We start from the raw sequence: 18,075 nt of genomic DNA, 5'->3' as shown, positions 1-18,075 counted from the left end.
TGAAATTAAGACAAATAATAAATGAATAAATGAATAAAAAGAAATCAGACTTAATTTTATTCAGTTGTTTTGAATGATCTAAAAACCGGAATGAGATCATTATGTGAGATCATTAAATTAAACTAAAAGATAACGGAGGCAGGAACATTTCATCCACTTAAAAGGTTCAATTTGCTCCACTTCATTCTGCCAGATCTCCACCACAGGCTTGAACAGGAAGTCAGATAATACTGGGCAACACCAGTGACATAACAGCATTGTGACAGCTGGATTAATCAGACGGAGAGAGAGAGATACATTCTATCCCTTCACAATTTCTTCATCAAGCAGAAATGGGTAAGCATTCAATGAGTGAGGTCAAATGAAATCAACAATAGCTTCTATGCCAGGGGTGTCCAAACCTGGTCCTGGAGGGCTACTGTCCTGCAGAGCTGAGGCTCAGTAAACCTGTCTGGGTGTTTTAAAAAAAACTAGTAAGATGTTGGTTAGCTGGTTCAAGTGTGTTTAGTCAGGGTCGAAGCTGAACTCTGCAAGGCAGTAACCCTTCAGGAGCAGGACTGGACATCCCTGTTCTAGAGCTCTCTAACAACCCAAATAAATAAAACTATGTAAAAGGCCAAATAAAATAAACTAATACAAAAAAAATCTAAATCATTACTGACTAAACAGCCATTAAAATATAAAAAATTCAAAATAAAGTGGTTAGATTCCAGGCTATTATGGAGGCACAATAAAAGTTTACATATTATTTTGATAGTCCACTTTAGACTACTAACTATAAGTAACTTTCTAACTACATTATCAACTAAATCTCATTATTTGCAACTACATGTCTACTAACTCTCAGAGTAGACCGTAAGGGTAGGTTTAGGGTTAGCTGAATAAGCTGACAAAGAAAGTGTTAAAATATAAAGCAGACAGTCTACTAATACTCTACTAACTGCTAGTTGACATATAGTTGCAAAGTTATTAACTGTTAGTAGAAATTTCTGAAGTGGACGATCAAAATAAAGCGTTACAGTATAAGAACCTCAATGCAATATCTTGCATTCAACTATGAATAATAATTTGTATTCATTCCATTTCAACATACCTAAGTGTCCCTTCTTTTTTTTTTAGCAGTATTCTGCAAACATGAGAAACTCAGAGATCAAAACAGTGTGGTTCATGATTTTCAGCATCTGCATTTGAAAAGAATATGAAAGGAACTTAATCTGTTTGAAAGTATATCTGAAATATCACAATCAGAGAAAGTTATTTTGTGGTAGGTCACAGAAAAGATGATTACATCCAAAATTACTTTTACATTTGTCACATAGAAGTACTTTTGTACTTTCAGCTCAAAGAGGGTAATTAATAGTATTAAACAATTGAAACCACAGAAATTACTTCATATATGTATGCTTTTTAACATGTCAGCATAAGACAAAAACAAACAAAACGTGCAAAACTCATAAAGCATTTAGATATAGAAGATCCAGTATATCCTGGTGTAAATAAATCAGTAATGCTGAGGATTATTTTTTAACTCTACTGGGTAATTCAAGTAGGTCCACTGAAATTTCAATAAAATTAATTATTAATTACAGAAAACAAAATGCTAACGTCTTTAAATGTGTTAACAACAATAAAATAAATACAAATAATAAAAGCAAGTATAAAGTCTGAAATGTAAAATAAGAAAGAAATAAGATAAAAGCACATTAGTGTACTGTAGAGTACAAAGTGGTACAGTTTACAGCTCGCTAACAAAAGTTATCTGTTTGGAGTTCCAGGTAGGTTATATTAAATTTCCCTGAGAGAAGTCTTTGATTTTCTGTGCTATAACCTGGGCCTTCGAGACGGGACAGGGCAGCAGCGGAAGTCGAGGGGGACCCAGTGCTAACCCTGACACTTCACTCATCACCTGCTTATTCACGGACACATCAAAACCTGCAGAGCATAAATAATAATAATAATAATGAAAACTACAATAATATGCACAACAACACAAAAAACAAGTCTTACTGACACTGTTCAAATATTTTTTTTTTTTCATTTAGCAAGGATGCATTACTTTAGTCAAAGATATCATCTTACACAATATCCTCACTCTATTCCACTTTCTATTCAAAGAATCCTAAAAAAATGTACCACTCTCTCCACATAAATATTAAGTGGCAAAATTTCAACACTGATAATAAAAATAAATGTTTCTTAAGCAGCAAATTACATATTGCAATGATTTCTGAAGGATCTTGTGACACTGAAGACTGGAGTTATGAAGCTGAAAATTCAGCTGTAACATCATAGGAATGAACTACATTTAAAACAATTAAATTATAATAATTTTTCACTATTTCTATTTTTATTTTATTCTAATCAAGTAAATCTAGCCTTGGTAAGTATAAAACGTTAAAGAAATCCAAACGTGTGGAAAACAATCAACTCACCAAGGTTCTTAGCAAATGTGATAACCTCCATAAATCCAAACTGTAAACAGAAAAGCAAATCATTCATTTGTGTAGTTAAAATAATGTTAAATCATTAAACTTGAAACCATGCTGATAAAATAAAGTCCAAAGCACCACTAAATGAGAATTACACTTTACAATGGGATGAAGGATGTGCTGTACCTGCAGGGCTCTGGTCTGCACGTGGTTGCCATTATCAAAAGCAGCAAGCATCTTGTTCACGATGCATCCGAGGTAGTTATATGTGCTGCAGAGAACAGAGAGAGTGTTGCATAGTCTTCAGCAAAGCATTATGTATAATTGAGGGTTTTTAAGCTACAAATGTGTCGAGCACGTACTGGTTTTTTCTATTGTCAAGCCATAACTTTTATATGTATCATATATTATATACATCCAGTTGTTTCTGAAGTGTTAAAAGAATTGTTCACCCAAAAATGAAAGTTGATGAAGAAATGATATCGTACTTGATTATCCCTGATAATGAAATACAAAACTGAGGTTACACTAATGCCAATAAACAAATCAGCCACAAAAAACACTGAATGACCATGAACCTCAACCAGATCTACGCTACAGCAAGAAAAACAGTGAATGGTCACAAATTCACGTCAACTAAGGTCAGAAGAAGAGATATAGGATGGCGTGATGTTGGCACTTACCTCCCAACTGCTCCATGAACACCTAGTACCAAAGCTCCCAAAAGTTGCTGCGAATTATTTCAAATTATTTCAATGTTAGTCTATCAATTATTTCAATGTTAGTCTATCAGGAATAATGCACTAGATAAACGAGTAAGGGGATTTCTAACCTCATCTACTCCAAACAGGACGGACCAGTTATGGGACTGACTGTAACGGACACACTGCCCGAGATCCCTCAGGTCAGTCCCACTGTATTTCACTCCCTGAAATGAGGGGACCAACTGCTCTATCCCATTTAGCACATCAGCCGCATCGACTGACAATGTAAAGGAAAAAAAGAGCATCAAAGTCAATCTTTCACACGTGAATATGACTTATTCTGTACTGTGCAAAGAATTTACTAAGTTGTCAGTGTTTTGACAGCCGGTAATGATGATGTGTAGGAGCTGCACTTACATGCAACACCAGTCATGCTTGGAATGTGATAATAATACATCGGAAGATCTGGAGCAAAGGTGCTCACTTCCTTTATAAACAACCTCAATGCATCTGTGAAAAGAGGAAGAGCAAATAAAAGCACAGTTGGAAATACCTTTTACAAAAAAAAAAGATTATTCAGTGTTTTGAAAATGGGGTTAAAACCTGCATTAACGGGTTTGAAAAAGGAAGGAGAGATTACTGCTATGCCATCGGCCCCTATACTGGCAGCATGCCGAGCCTGAGAGAAAGTAAAAAGCATCCACTCAGCAATTTTAAACAGTCACGAGGAGGGAACTAGCTGTTTATCTGCACATGCTGAAACACAAATGGATAAGCAATAAATGAGATGAAGTGTTTGCGGGGCTGCGGTTATGAAAATGGAGATGTGTAATAAGTAAAGTGGTATATGCATGAAAAATGCAGATAATGCATGTGAATAAAATGGGCTGTGAAGCAGTGTGCTCACCAGTTCTTGAGAGTCTTTTATACTCATGCAGCCAACATGAACAATCACTTGCTCAAGCCTGAACACCCACACACACACACACACACACAAACACAGTACTTTTATGAGGGGGAATAAAAAAATAATAAAGGTATGGATTGCTGTGTTTTGTCAACTATTGACATGTTAAGCCTTTTAGAAAAGACTTTTGAGACTAAAAAAAAAAAAAAAAAACTTCTTGCCATTTTTCCTCAAACATCATTAACATCTCCACCACATATTTTTTTAAAGCAGCATAATAATAATAATAATATGCCTAAGTAAAATTCAAATGTATATTAATAATTTTCACACAATAAATACTAAAACGGTTTACGATTACTTAATTTTTGTCATAATTTTAAAATTAAAATCCATATGGACCCTTTTCACTGTGATGACGCGTTTAATGGTCATCTGCAGCATAAACCATAGTATTTTTTTTGTTATGTACATTTATAACAATGTTCTTTGTATTACATTTGCATTGAATTATAAAATACTAGTTTACATTCATGAGAGGGTGTTTCTAACATAGATATGTATAATAGTATATATATCTATGGTTTCTAATGCCACGTCTATGGGAGGGATGGTTATTTTGACATTGTGCTCTCTTCTGACTGCCGTTATCAGTCTCTCTCAATTTTTTCCTTTTATAGAAAGTCATGAAAACACTCTGAGCAAATGGGAATGCAAAAAATATATTTTTGGTACTCTCCCATTCACTTCTCTTTAAGTTAACCCAACTATGACAAACGACTTCCACGGCTGAGAAACCCGGAAATGTGAAAAAGGCCCATTTCAAAATAATTCATAAAATACAATTTTAAATGAAGAAAAATTAAGGGATCGTAAACAAAATGGGCACATAAGAAAAATTTTAGTTTTACAACCCGTCATGGTACCCATTGCTCATATAAATAGGAGATAACTCACTTGTCCTTTCCATGTTGGCACCAGGCTTCAGCAAGCTGCTTCCTTTCGTCCACAGTTAGAGAACAGCCCTCACCTGTTGTGCCATTAACTAACAAAAAGTTTATATTACACATAAATTTAGACTACAATAGAAATGAGAAAAACAAGCTGCCTTATTCCTTAAATCCTTTGATGAAATTCTTAGGTTTGACTTACTAAACACACTCTTGACATTCTGGTTCTCGACTAGGTAATCAATGTATGGTCCAATGACAGAGAGATTGATCTCCCTAAAAGCAGCAAAGATGAAAAACAAATCAATGACCAGATCACTGGATACAAGGCGTATGTTTCAGTAACACTTTTATTGAGAAATGACATATTTCACCCTTCTGCAGTGAGTGGTGTGAATGTTGCTGCCACGAGCCCAGTGAGCTTTCTTATGCTTCGAGACATCTCTGCATAAACAACAACAACACTGAGAAAACGTCAAATATACTAATGCCGGACCAATTACATCTGAATTAATTCTATATATACAAGACAGACGCTTACCTTCTCTCTCGTTCGCTAAAAGTGTTTAATGAGCTCTGGCAGTAACGTTATTCACCTGACAGTCACTGCATTGCCTGTCGTACTGCGCGTGCAAGTCACGTCACTGCACGAGGCAATAATGTGATGCATGCTGATGAGGATGCGCACGCAAACTTGTTGCTACCTGTTGTTGAATACATACAGTATGCTGGGTTTGAATTCTTTAATTTCTTATTGAATTAATCGATATATTACAAATATATATATATATATATATATATATATATATATATATATATATATATATATATATATATATATATATATATATAATTATTTTTTATTGTTATTTATTTTAATTTATTTATTTTACTAATTTTCTCAAACACACACAAAAAAACAATAATTATGAAAGGAATTCAAAGCAGACATAAGAAGTGTACTTTTAGTAAGGTATAACAAAAAATATATATATTTTAGTAATGTTTCCGGATTAATTTTCAATGCATGCTGGGAAATGTAGTTTTTGCAATACACCATAAACGGGGCGTGTACTCGGCGCTACCCGGATGCGGATGTTGACGTCCTCCGGCGTAAGACGGGTGAACATACACTCGGGGATTGTGAGAGCGATACGTCTGGCCCTTTTTATTACACCTGCCATAAAATCACTCTTAAAACAGAATATTTTGTATTTATCGGAATCGGGGAGCTGAATGGAACTTCTAATCACTCATGGATGATCGAAGAACAGGTTTATAACTGTCTATCCGCTAGTTGCAGCAGCGTTTCTCCCTCAATAACATATGTCCAGTAACGTTAGTGCCGAACTGTCATCGATGGGTTAGCCGGCGAGCTAAACAACAAAGCGTGACGGGTTAAGGAATCTTGACAATACAAACAAAAAGGGAAAACATTCTTGGATATTTTATTTTATGAAAACGCTGCATTATTTTCATCAAGATTTAAAGTGGTTTTCATTATCACGAAGATGGGATTGGGACCCGCGTACTATCTAACTGATTGCTGTCAGTTCTAATAGGATCAATACGATTCTTTCTGTCCTTTCTGGGGATGTAAACTGAAGATCGTGTCACCCATGGAGACGGTTGCTATTAGAGACGAAGCATCTTTTTCCATGGCCCTATCTGGAGCTCCTCTTGAGCCTGTCTCTGCTGGGGATCTTCAGTGATATAGTTTTGTTGTTTTAAGGGTGATGAGAGTAGCATGCAGACGTGTCACATGGGTGCCAACGTGTTATCAAGGTGACAGGCAGCTGAGACAACAGCAGCTGGCTGAGTAACACTAACCACAGGACGTGTGAGGAAAATCTGACTTGATCGTTCTTCCTTAGTCAATTTGTAGTAGACACTAGAAGCATTTCAAAAATGCACCAGAGCTGCATGCATCCAAGTGAGACGATTAGATAAGAACAGGAACTGTAAAGTTGTTGAGCTGGAACAGTGAATGTATTTGAATGCTGTGGGTGTTACTAAATCTGCCCTGCATTATATTTTTTGACATTACATTTAAAAATGATGGACCAGAGGTGGATGAACTCTAACTTGGTGCTGATTAAACATATCTGAGACAGGAAAGAGTCGACTCAGACACCTTCATAAGGTGTTTTCATCTGCTTGAAGTCCATTGTGAAACCAGTGGATTCAAGCCATGTGGATGCATCATTCAGCAACAATGTTGCCTGCTTTTTTGCTGCTGTTTTTTATGGGAACCTCCAGCAGGTTGTCGGAGGCCATGAGCAGAGATGAGAAGAATAAACTGAGGTATGGATCTATGTGAAGACACATGAAATTCAGAATTGCTTGCTATATGAATTAAAAAAAAAGAAAAAAATATATATGTTTTTTTACTTAAGAAATGCCTTTGCTTCTTAGGAACCAAGTGCTGGAAATGTTTGACCACGCTTATCAAAACTACATGGTATGTACACAGTGACTAATAACTTTTCTTGTTGACAGTTAGATACAAGGATATGTTAATGCTACTGTTACATCAGGATCCAAAGTCTTGTGTTTAGATTATATATGTTAGATTTGTAATGTTTTGGAAGTATTTTATGCTTAACAGGGGCTGCATTCGTTTAAGTAAAAATACAGTAAAATCAGTAATATTAAAATTACTGATTATTAAATTATTAATACATTAATACATTATTAAAATTCTATTTTAATATATTTTTTACAATTTAATTTATTTCTGTGTTGAAAACAGTTCATATTTTTGTGGAAACTGTGATACATTTTTCCTGAGGATTCTCTGATGAATAGAGCAGCATTTATTGGAAATAGAAATCTTTTGTAACATTATAAAGGTTTTTACTGTCACTTTTGATAAATTTAACACATTCCTCATGAACAAAAGAATAATAGTATTAATATATTTCAAAATAAATCTTACAATCTGTTTTTAAACAAAACAAAACAAAAAAAAATAATTACATTATTAATTAATTGTTCTGCGTGACAACAATTACTCACCATAGGTTTAGGGATTGGTTTATTTACAGTTGCATGTAATTATGCATAGTTTATTGTTATGAGTATGAATACTGTAAATACACGTGACAAGTGTAACTACAGCACATTAAAATAGGTGTTACTGCATTTCTTTCTTCTATGAAACACACATACATGCAAAAAGGTTTTGATTTTTTTTTTTTTTTGGTCCATACAATGAAAGTCAGTCAAGTGTTGTTTTGGAAATATTCTTTAAAATATCTTCAAGTTCCGCAGAAGAAATAAAGTCATATAAATTTGGAAAGACACGAATGTGAGTAAATGAAGCAAGGATTTGAATTTAAAGTATTCTGTTAACATTGCTAGTTTGCCAATAAATGTTTCTGACCAGTGTAAAATACTTCCCAGAAGCCACTGTTATTCTGTGAGCAGGCTGGAAACATAAGATGTGTTAAATGGAAATGCGATAACCTGCAGTTAAAAAAAAAAAAAGGGTGGCAAAGATGGGGGAGGCAGATTAATATGTGAGAGAACGGCATTATAATTAAAATCGCCCCGATTTCATCACATTTCATCTCGGTTCATCTCAATTTGACAGGACCATGCCTACCCCGCAGACGAGCTGATGCCTTTGACTTGCCGTGGGAGAGTACGTGGATTAGAGCCCAGTCGAGGGGATGTAGATGATGCCCTGGGGAAGTAAGTCAGTTGGAAAGAAAAAAAAGATGGAGACGTGTCTTTTTAGCGATTTCTTTTTTAAGAAACGACAGAGATGAAAACGTGTTTTTCTGTTCCTTCAGGTTCTCCCTCACTCTCATCGACACTCTTGACACTCTTGCAGTGAGTAACATCTCAAACAGAACTTGAAACCTCATACAAACACTCATATGTACAGTCAAACCCTGGGTTGTTTGCTCATGACCTGCTCTGACATCTCACAGCTGTTAAATAAGACGACGGAGTTTGAGAGCGCAGTGAGGAGAGTGGTGACGGATGTACGGTTGGATAATGACATTGTGGTGTCTGTATTTGAGACCAACATCCGGGTGCTGGGGTTAGTAAGACATCGCCGACAGAGTAAAAGACTACATTTTCAAACCTATAGTAAATTGTGGCCATTTGGGTTGTGTAAAACTGTACTGATCTCCACAGTGGACTGCTGGGAGGCCATTCCATGGCTGTCATGTTGAAAGAAAGTGGCCGAATGCTCTGGTACCAGGATGAGCTGCTGCACATGGCCAAAGATCTTGGACTCCGGCTGCTGCCTGCATTTAACACCAGCAGTGGCCTGCCTTACCCTAGAGTGAGTTAATGCACACATGTACATGCATTGCATTTACAATATCAATGATTAAAATGTCATCACTGGAATGATAAAATGTCCCCTTTTGGCCTTTTTTCTCTGTCTTTTTTGTGAGCGATAATCTCTATAGCTTTACTCACATACATTCAGATGATCTTGAATCTCTTTTGAATGGTCTGTTCTGATGGCTGTCAGAAGTCTGCCTTAGGGAAATGAGCTCTGTGAATTCCCACAATGGCTGCACAATCTCATCATCAGCATGACCACCCTTTTCCCAGTTGCTGTCAGTTTATACAGTTTTGCTGTATAATCACAAAACATTCTCAACTTATTGCACGCCTCTCTGGAATACCTGATTCTGATTGGTCCATCACAGCATTCATCAATACATATTTTTATATTATTGGCTGCTAAACTTTAGAATTAGATATTGTCAAAGAAAACTAATTTCCTGTATAAAGTTATGTATAGTTGTAATGTCTTTTGAAATGAAAGCAGTCGGTTTATTCTCAAATAATTCTCATTTAATAATCAAACCTTCTTTAATGTAGTAATATTAATTCTAATGTCCACCCTGATGCTCATTTCCAGTTAATTATTTATTTACCAGAAAGAAATGAATACTTTTATTTAGCAAGGACACATAAAAATGATCAAAAGTGACAATAAAGGCATTTATAATCTAATGATACAATAGATTTCTATTTCATATAAATGCCGTTCTTTTGAATGTTCCATCATTAAAAAGTCCTGAACAAATTGTATCACTGTTTCCATGAAAACACGCATCTTAACAGTTTTCAACATAAGCCCCAAATCATCATATAAGAATGATTTCTGAACTAACATGTCACAGTGAAAACATCACAGAAATAAATTACATTATATTAAAATGCAAAACATACATTTTTAAAACGTAATAATATTACTGTTTTTTTATTTAAAATAATTTGGATCCTTCATTTACAGGTGAATCTTCGTTTTGGAGTTCGTGGACCCGAAACTCGTACAGGCACGGAGACGGACACCTGCACTGCCTGTGCCGGTACAATCATTCTAGAATTTGCAGCCTTGAGCCGCTTTACTGGGGACCCCACGTTTGAGGTAAAATGGCTAAATGTTGGAAATGTGAACAAATGTTACAATTTTGAGTTTTCGACCCATTCAGAAATGACCTTCTATAACCTCCAGATTTATTTTTTAGGGTACTTGGTTAACCTCCAGAGATATGCTTGAAAACCATGCATTTTGTATAAATCATGTTGACTAGAGCACCTAAATCACCGAAATACTGCTGTGATTGTCTCATAACAAACTTACAATGAAGCACTAACGTCATCTCGTCCTGAATTCTTGAGTCCTAGAATGTTTGTACACATTCTGTCTACAGAATCATAGCTCTGATCTCTTATGACATAACTGTGCCGTCTGTAAGACAAAGACAACATTAGGGTGACTCGTGTGCACTATGAAAAGTATTATGAGGTCAGGAATGTTCTCATTGTGTGTGGTGAAAGAGACTTACCATTACTACATCTATTAAAGTGGGCCAGCGTTCAGGTGTTGGTGTTCTGTTGTATTGTTTATAGGCTCATGCGAGAAGAGCTCTTGACTTCCTTTGGGAAAAGAGACAGAGGAACAGTAATCTAGTGGGAACGACCATCAATATCCACTCAGGAGAGTGGGTGCGCAGGGGTGAGACTGAATCATACACAACAACCCACCAAAAGCATGAAACCGATGCGCTTATATACAGACAAATTAGGGAAAAGTCAAGTCTGATTGATGATGTTTTTTTTGTAATTGTTCCCTTAACAGACAGCGGAGTTGGAGCAGGCATAGATTCCTATTATGAGTACTTAATGAAGGCTTATATATTACTGGGAGATGATCAATTTCTGCAGCGCTTTAACACTGTGAGTATCTGTCGCTCTTTTTTGAGTCATTATAATCAATCCCAGACGGACAATTAGTTTTCTCTTAAATGAGTTGCAGACATAATTTCATTTTGACTTTAAAGAGACTCCATCCACTTCCATTCATGTGTAGAATTTTTTTCTTTTGTTACGAGCTAAAGTTACTTATTATTAAAATATTCTGAAAAGTATTTCTACCTATTAATGATCTAAACACCACAGACCAGTCTCTTGGCTGAATATCAAACATGGAGATGGTTTAACAATAAAAGTTAAATTCAATGTAAGTTTTAAGAAGGCTTGTTGGTTTGTAGTATTAAAGGAAACTAAATTGTATATTTTAATATTTTGTTTTGTATTTATTTATTAATTTTATATTATTTTATTTTAGCTGGAGTAGGTGTATTTTAATATTAAGAATTTTAATATTCCATTTATTTATTTTGATAGGCTGGAGTAGAATGTGTTTTTCTATATTTTTTTTATAACTTTATTTGTGTTTACATTTTTATTATTCATTTATTATTTGTTTATTTAACATTTTAAATTACACACGTATTATTATTATTATTATTATTATTATTATTGTGTTTATATTCTAACTTAGCATTATTTTATTTACCTCAGAAGCCCTGAAATGTGACATTATATTTGTTTTCCAAAGTTGTAGGATCCAAAATCATTTTTGTACTTAATCTAGGATGACTTGCATATTAGTTTTTGTCTGCAGTGATGTAGCCGGTCTCTTGATTTTATCTGTATTCATGAAATTTGTGTGTTTGGCATATATCTCAGCACTATGCATCCATTATGAAGTACATCAGCCAACCTCCTCTGCTACTGGACGTCCACATCCACAAACCCCTGCTGCCAGCTCGCACCTGGATGGACTCCTTGCTTGCCTTTTTCCCTGGATTGCAGGTGAGTGATCCGTTGTTGTCTGGGTCTAATTAAGTGATGCAAGTCCAAACCTAAGAGCTCTGTTATTCTCTGCTCATTGCAGGTTTTAAAAGGGGATATCCGGCCAGCCATAGAGACGCATGAAATGCTTTACCAGGTTACCAAAAAACACAACTTCCTCCCTGAGGTAGAACCTCTTTTCTGCTGTCTGTCTTTTAAATGTCATCACTGTCTGTGGTTTACAAACTCTTCTTGACTTTGGCCCACCCCCTCACGTACTGTCTCGCCAGGCCTTCACCACTGATTTCAGGGTTCACTGGGCCCAGCACCCCCTGCGGCCAGAGTTTGCAGAAAGCACCTACTTCCTCTATAAGGTACAGAGATGAGTTCTCAGTATAACATCTCCTTTTCTCCAATAATTTTCCTACTCATCATCCTGCAAATGTGACCTCATTCCACTGCACTGCTCCTGCAGTAGTGCATTCGACCATGTACTTTAATGTTGTATAAACTACTGAGACAATGCAAATGATTAATCTTCATCCGAAGGCCACCAGAGATCCATATTACCTGGAGGTGGGCCGCACCATACTGGAGAACCTGAACCGGTTCGCTCGGGTTCCCTGTGGCTTCGCTGCTATGAAGGACGTGAGGACAGGGAGTCACGAGGATCGGTAAGAGCAGGAGTTTGTGGTTATTTAAAACCTATGTTGGTTTTTGTCAAAACAAATGTGTGCAAATAGTTTGAGTGGATTTTGTGAAGGGAGCGTTTATGAGTAAAGAGTGGGCGACAGGCTGTCTCATGGCATATCTATTTCTCTTCATCACCACCCACTGGTTTCAGCATGGACTCATTTTTCCTGGCGGAAATGTTTAAGTACCTGTTCCTGCTGTTTGCTGAGGAGGAGGATTTGCCTTTTAATGTGGAGGACTACATCTTTACCACAGAAGCTCATCTGTTGCCTCTTTCCCTCTCCACTGCTCCAAACTCACAGGCGCCCACTTTGGTCAACAATATGGTACTGCACATCAGCGCTAAACTGTTTGTGTACTTTAAGGCCCGGTTTCACAGATGGATTTATCTTAAGCCAGGACTAGGCCTTACTTAAATTAAGATATTTAAGCAACTTTTATAAAAATGCCTTACGTTACATGTGTGCATCTTGGGACAGAACAATGTAACTGACATTTTTTAAGATATGTCAGAGCAAGATCTTTTCAGTTGAGAAACTCAAACATGCAATTTAATCTGGGACTAGCCTTAAGCCATGTCTGTGAAACCGAGGGTAAATCTATCGAATGTTGATGTACTATCTTTCTGTCACCCCAGGCTGGAGAGGAGCTTGATGACTCAAATTTTGAGTGGACTTGCCCTAACACCCGCCTACTCTTTCCTGATCCCGCCTTCCCGCGCAATCTCCGCGAACCAATCAGGAGCGCGGTGGATAAGAGTTGTCCACGCCCGACCACTCATCGGTGAGAAAAGTGATAAAATCAGCCGGTCAATGTTTAAATAGCATTTATGTAATTTTGTGTTATTTAAATTAGATGTGTAACTTGCAAATATTGTTTAGAATTAAGTCACAGCTATAATATCAGATGCTCTATTTTTTTAATCATTTGCATTGATGATTTCTTTTCATCTGTCTTTTGTAGAGATCCTGGTATGGGCCGTCCTCCTCTTAGGGCTCAAGACTTCATGGCCAATAACCCTGAACATCTGGAGCTGCTAAGGCGGATGGGTGTTAGTCTCATCCATTTGAAGGATGGCAGAGTACAACTCGTTCAACACGCCACACAGGTACCACACAGAGCAGTTTTCAACTTTCATCACTGCGTGGTGTGATGCTCAGCTCAATATTCAGCTCTATGAATGTGGATTCAGCTCATGCTCACCAGAAAAGCAAAGTCCACTCAAATAAAGCAAAGACAGGGAATTAGAATAGAATACTTGTTCCTGTTTGCAATGGCGCTACTGTGCTGTAACATGGCAGTGCTTGTAAAGTGACACTACCCTCTCATTCACTGATCTGGACCCCACTATGCTCTGCTCACATGCACTGATGATAATAGCTTTGTAGGTCTACATTATTTGAATAATTAGTCCAAAAAAAGTCATATCCGATTCTGTTGCATAGAACTGAATAAACACATTGATATTTGTAGATGAAAAAAAAAAGTCCCTTTCTTCCTCACTACAGGCGGTGAGCGCAGTCGCTGCAGAAGACGGCATGCGTTTCATGCAGGAAATGATGGAGCTGTCCAGCCAGCAGCAGAAAGAGCAGCTTCCTCCACGAGCTGTTCAGATTGTATCGCACCCCTTTTTTGGTAGAGTGGTTCTTACTGCAGGCCCTGCACAGTTTGGAATAGATCTTTCCAAAAGCAGTTCCGGAGTGAGTATTATTAACTGTGACCTTTTATTATGAACTCTCTCACTGTTTCGGCTATTTCTGTGTTGCTCTTGGTTTGTTCTTGCTACAGGGTATAAAGTGTTTTAGTCATGCTACACTCTCTATTTTGTTCGTTTTTTTGCCTCTCCCTCAGGTGCGTGGGTTTGTAACCGTAGCGGAGCCCTATAACGGCTGCTCTGTGTTGAGTAACGGTGAGATTGTGGCAGGCCGCATTGCTCTGCTGCAGAGAGGCCAGTGCATGTTTGCAGAAAAGGCCAGGCACATTCAAAAAGCTGGGGCCATTGGAGGCATCGTCATAGGTGAGACCTGTTTCAGGGAGTCAACAGTTAAAGTCAGTTAACTAGATCAGGGGTTTCAGGAGTTTCAATACAGGAGTTTTCAATACACTCTTTAGTATTTTCTTCTGTCTTTTAATTTTCGCTACCCCACCTAAAATTATTGCGTATTCCTGGGGTCTTGGTCGCTTAAAATCATTTATTATAATATTTGTACTTCCTTTGTACTGGTGCTATTTAAGTGTTATTTATATTCTATTTAAATGTTTATTAATGTTTTGAATTAGCTTTATTATTTTTTTTTATTTTTATTTTTGGGATTTTCAGTTTTCATTGTAGTTTTAGTTTTATTAGTTTTTTATTTCAGTTTAACTTTAATGTATTCTTACTTTAGTACTTCAGCTTTTTTATTTTAATTAATTGCCAAGACAATCTTTTTAAATAAAAAATTCCGCTTTTAATTTATTAAAAATATTTTAGTAGAAAAAAAGATTTTTAATAGTTTTAGTTAACAACATCAGCACTGTTTTTTGTACATAATAAATGAGTCTTGGTATTAATCGTTCTCTTTTTTTGTGTCACTTCTGTTTAGATGACAATGAGGGCAGCAGCAGTGATACAGCCCCATTGTTCCAGATGGCGGGAGATGGGCGGAACACTGATGATGTCACTTTACCACTCCTCTTCCTGTTCCACAAAGAGGGCAACATCCTGTTGGAGGCTCTAAAGGAGTACAGGGAGGTGGAGGTGCTGCTCAGCGATAAAGCTAGAGACAGAGGTGAAATGCTTTCTGAAAAGATGTTCATGTTTGAGGAAGGTGGTACATGTTGCACCATCTACATTCATTCCTTTTTTAGTATTATTCTTCCTTTTATTACTCTTTCCCTCTGTGTTTATGACTTTTTTTCCCTTTCCACTACTTTTTTCCTACTTTCTTGCTTGGATGAGCAGAATCCATATTTAAGGGGAAAGCCCTCCCGGGCACCCTGTTGGATGGCAGTAAGTACCCCTCCTCTATGGGTTACCCTTCATGCATCGATCCCCATGTTTTTAATGATGCTTTTCCAATTTCAAGTGGAAAATGTTAAAAACAGGTGTAAATAAAGTCTAAAACGTTTTGAACTTGTCCACTTTCGACCACTTGCCAGAAGTAGTTGACTAACTACTTGAAACTAATTTGCAGCCACAGACTAACTCCTATCTGCCCACTGATCTAACATGTGTTCACTATTGGATGTGTTTTGCGAAAGTGCACCAAAACAATTAATTCCAACATTGCTGTGTTGTGCCACACCATTTCCTTCCCCACTAGCTTGTGAGCAACTTAATACTTTATTCATTTACATTTTGCTCTGCTATGGAAACTACATATTGATGATATTAAGTAGATTCCTTGTGGTTCATTCATCTGACCTCTTTTTCAAGGTGTGGATGGAGCAGAAGAGGAGGACTGCTCCACAGAGGAGAAAGAACACACTTCTCCTGCTTCATCAGATCCTGTCGACCAATCTCAAATCACTGTTGAGGAACAGACAACAGACGACTCAGTTGTGAGACAAGACTCAGTTCAGCCAGTGGAGGGACTTGGCAGTTACGTCCCTGTGGATGAAGGGGAGGAGCCTGCGGTGGACGAAGACCTCAGCGGCCAATCGGTGGACTCACTGATGGCAGATTGGGAGGAGGACTTGGAAGCCTTTAAGCAGATGGAGAAGGAAGAGCTTTGACATTTCCATCCATCTCGGACTCCATTAGTATGTCCCAGCCATAGCACAGACTGAGGAATCAGTTCTGTCCAATAGGGACGATATATCAGACAGGAGTGATAAAGAACTTTGACTCGAAGAGCTCATTTTCTATCTTCTCAGGGGCTTCTTTCCGATTCACATCTTTCCTTTTTCTCAACTGAAAGCTGCAGATCTCACCCACACATAACCACTTGTCTCTTTCTCTACATGCCTAGGGAACACAATCCTGTTTTTGTCTTCCTTCTAACAAATGGATTCCCTGATTATTGAAGCGCAGGCTTAAATCATCAGTGCTGATTAATCATCTGAAGGATTTATTAATTTAATGGCTGGTTTAACTGTGATGAATTGCTTTTTTGCAATAGAATTCATACTCCGTTCTTGTCTCGGTTTGCAGAATCTAAAAAAAAAATGAAATACAGAAGAACTTTATGGAATGACATAGGTGTATTTTTGAGTGTTTGTATGTATGTTGTTGTTTTTGAGTAATAAGCCTGTGAGCCAAACAAACCACCTGCAGTTCAAAAATGCTTCTTCCAGCATTCCGCATTAAGTATTTAACAGTCTTGTACATTCAGCCTAGCTAATGACTTTATGATGAGGTCCATGTTTTCAAAGAAAAGCATTTAAGTTCCACGGATGACAACTTTGCATGTCAGTGACAGTTTTTTTCCAAGGATGAAGGAGACATGCGAAGCATCATGAAGGATCCGCCAGAGGGCGCCATTGTTCCCAGTAGCTAGATAACTGACTGGGACTGGAGACCATGCCAAGGGCATCAAACGTGATAAGCTCAATAAAATTGATTGAAAATTTTAATATATGACTCCCTTTTTATTGGATAGGTTTTCTGTCACGTGGGATATGTATGGGGGAAGGGGGGAATTGATTAAATTTTTGTTTTATGCATGTAATAAATTCAGTCCCCCATGCAAAACAAGCAGCATTTAGGCTGTTGCATCAGTGTCAGTGATGCAGTAAAACCATACAACCTAAATATTTTATCCCCTGTATTTCCACTGAAAACACATTTTGTTGGGGAGTTTACCATGGAGCAATATATACAAAATTAAAATTCAGTAATATATACTAAGCTTTATATATATATATATATATATATATATATATATATATATAAATTAATGCTTTTATTTTACAAGGATGCGTTAAAGTAACAGTGACAGTAACATAGTTATAAACTAAGAGTACTGAGTACTGACTTGAAAATTCAGCTTTCCCATCACAAGAAAAAAGGTAGGCTAGTTTGAAAATACATTAAAAAAAAAATAAAAAAATAGTAATATTCATTTTTTACTATATTTCTGATAAGATAGAAGACACCAAACTTTGGAACGGAATAGTTGATATATTAATACAAAAAAAACAACAACTATAAATTATATTTAAAAAAAAAAACATCCAGTAAGGAGTTGCATAAAATATTGTTGGTCTGAAAATTCCTATAAATTATTGGCTTAAGACATGCAACTGTGGGGTGATAAGTGGAAAATGTTTAGGATAATTTGAATAGTTCCTCC

The 18,075-nt window shown here is 36.8% G+C and overlaps 2 protein-coding genes across 4 annotated transcripts; one reads left to right on the top strand and one right to left on the bottom strand.

Annotated features, from left to right (window-relative positions):
* Positions 1-30: 30 nt before the first annotated feature.
* LOC113069900 (N-acetylneuraminate lyase-like) lies at positions 31-5,663 on the bottom strand. 2 transcript variants are annotated; one of them, XM_026243012.1, is made up of 12 exons: positions 5,532-5,663; positions 5,365-5,454; positions 5,193-5,266; positions 4,998-5,085; positions 4,041-4,098; positions 3,737-3,812; positions 3,551-3,643; positions 3,262-3,410; positions 3,113-3,159; positions 2,616-2,700; positions 2,433-2,472; positions 31-1,932 (listed from the first exon to the last, which is right to left on the bottom strand). In XM_026243012.1, the coding sequence occupies exons 2-12, from the start codon at positions 5,430-5,432 to the stop codon at positions 1,781-1,783; spliced, it is 930 nt and encodes a 309-aa protein (XP_026098797.1). In that variant the 5' UTR covers positions 5,433-5,454; positions 5,532-5,663; the 3' UTR covers positions 31-1,780. The 2 variants fall into 2 exon arrangements, with proteins under 2 accessions (XP_026098797.1, XP_026098796.1); XM_026243011.1 differs by having other exon boundaries at positions 5,365-5,434; positions 5,532-5,662.
* A 426-nt stretch (positions 5,664-6,089) lies between these two features.
* On the top strand, positions 6,090-17,356 carry LOC113069899 (ER degradation-enhancing alpha-mannosidase-like protein 3). 2 transcript variants are annotated; one of them, XM_026243009.1, is made up of 21 exons: positions 6,090-7,294; positions 7,406-7,451; positions 8,586-8,686; positions 8,788-8,827; positions 8,929-9,041; positions 9,140-9,290; positions 10,260-10,394; positions 10,880-10,985; positions 11,109-11,206; positions 12,002-12,127; positions 12,210-12,293; positions 12,397-12,480; positions 12,656-12,780; positions 12,951-13,125; positions 13,437-13,582; positions 13,763-13,907; positions 14,308-14,499; positions 14,651-14,816; positions 15,385-15,570; positions 15,744-15,791; positions 16,218-17,356. In XM_026243009.1, exons 1-21 carry the CDS (start codon positions 7,182-7,184, stop codon positions 16,514-16,516), a joined length of 2,679 nt encoding a protein of 892 aa, XP_026098794.1. In that variant the 5' UTR covers positions 6,090-7,181; the 3' UTR covers positions 16,517-17,356. The 2 variants fall into 2 exon arrangements, with proteins under 2 accessions (XP_026098794.1, XP_026098795.1); XM_026243010.1 differs by lacking the exon at positions 15,744-15,791.
* The last annotated feature ends 719 nt before the right edge of the window (positions 17,357-18,075 follow it).

Source organism: Carassius auratus, unplaced genomic scaffold (genome assembly GCF_003368295.1).
Source record: "Carassius auratus strain Wakin unplaced genomic scaffold, ASM336829v1 scaf_tig00002576, whole genome shotgun sequence".
Classification (NCBI taxonomy): Eukaryota; Metazoa; Chordata; class Actinopteri; order Cypriniformes; family Cyprinidae; genus Carassius; species Carassius auratus.
Note: the sequence above shows the minus strand (reverse complement) of the source record. Positions and strands in the feature narration are given on the sequence as shown.

Excerpts from the sequence above, each read along its gene's own strand:
- LOC113069900 (XM_026243012.1), bottom strand. The coding sequence starts at position 5,432 with ATGTCTCGAAGCATAAGAAAGCTCACTGGGCTCGTGGCAGCAACATTC. Across the intron at positions 4,099-4,997 it reads TGCCAACATGGAAAGGACAA|GCTTGAGCAAGTGATTGTTC; the intron begins GTGAGTTATCTC and ends GTGGGTGTTCAG. Across the intron at positions 3,644-3,736 it reads TTTCAAACCCGTTAATGCAG|ATGCATTGAGGTTGTTTATA; the intron begins GTTTTAACCCCA and ends CTCTTTTCACAG.
- LOC113069899 (XM_026243009.1), top strand. The coding sequence starts at position 7,182 with ATGTGGATGCATCATTCAGCAACAATGTTGCCTGCTTTTTTGCTGCTG. Across the intron at positions 12,128-12,209 it reads CCTTTTTCCCTGGATTGCAG|GTTTTAAAAGGGGATATCCG; the intron begins GTGAGTGATCCG and ends TGCTCATTGCAG. Across the intron at positions 14,817-15,384 it reads CATTGGAGGCATCGTCATAG|ATGACAATGAGGGCAGCAGC; the intron begins GTGAGACCTGTT and ends ACTTCTGTTTAG.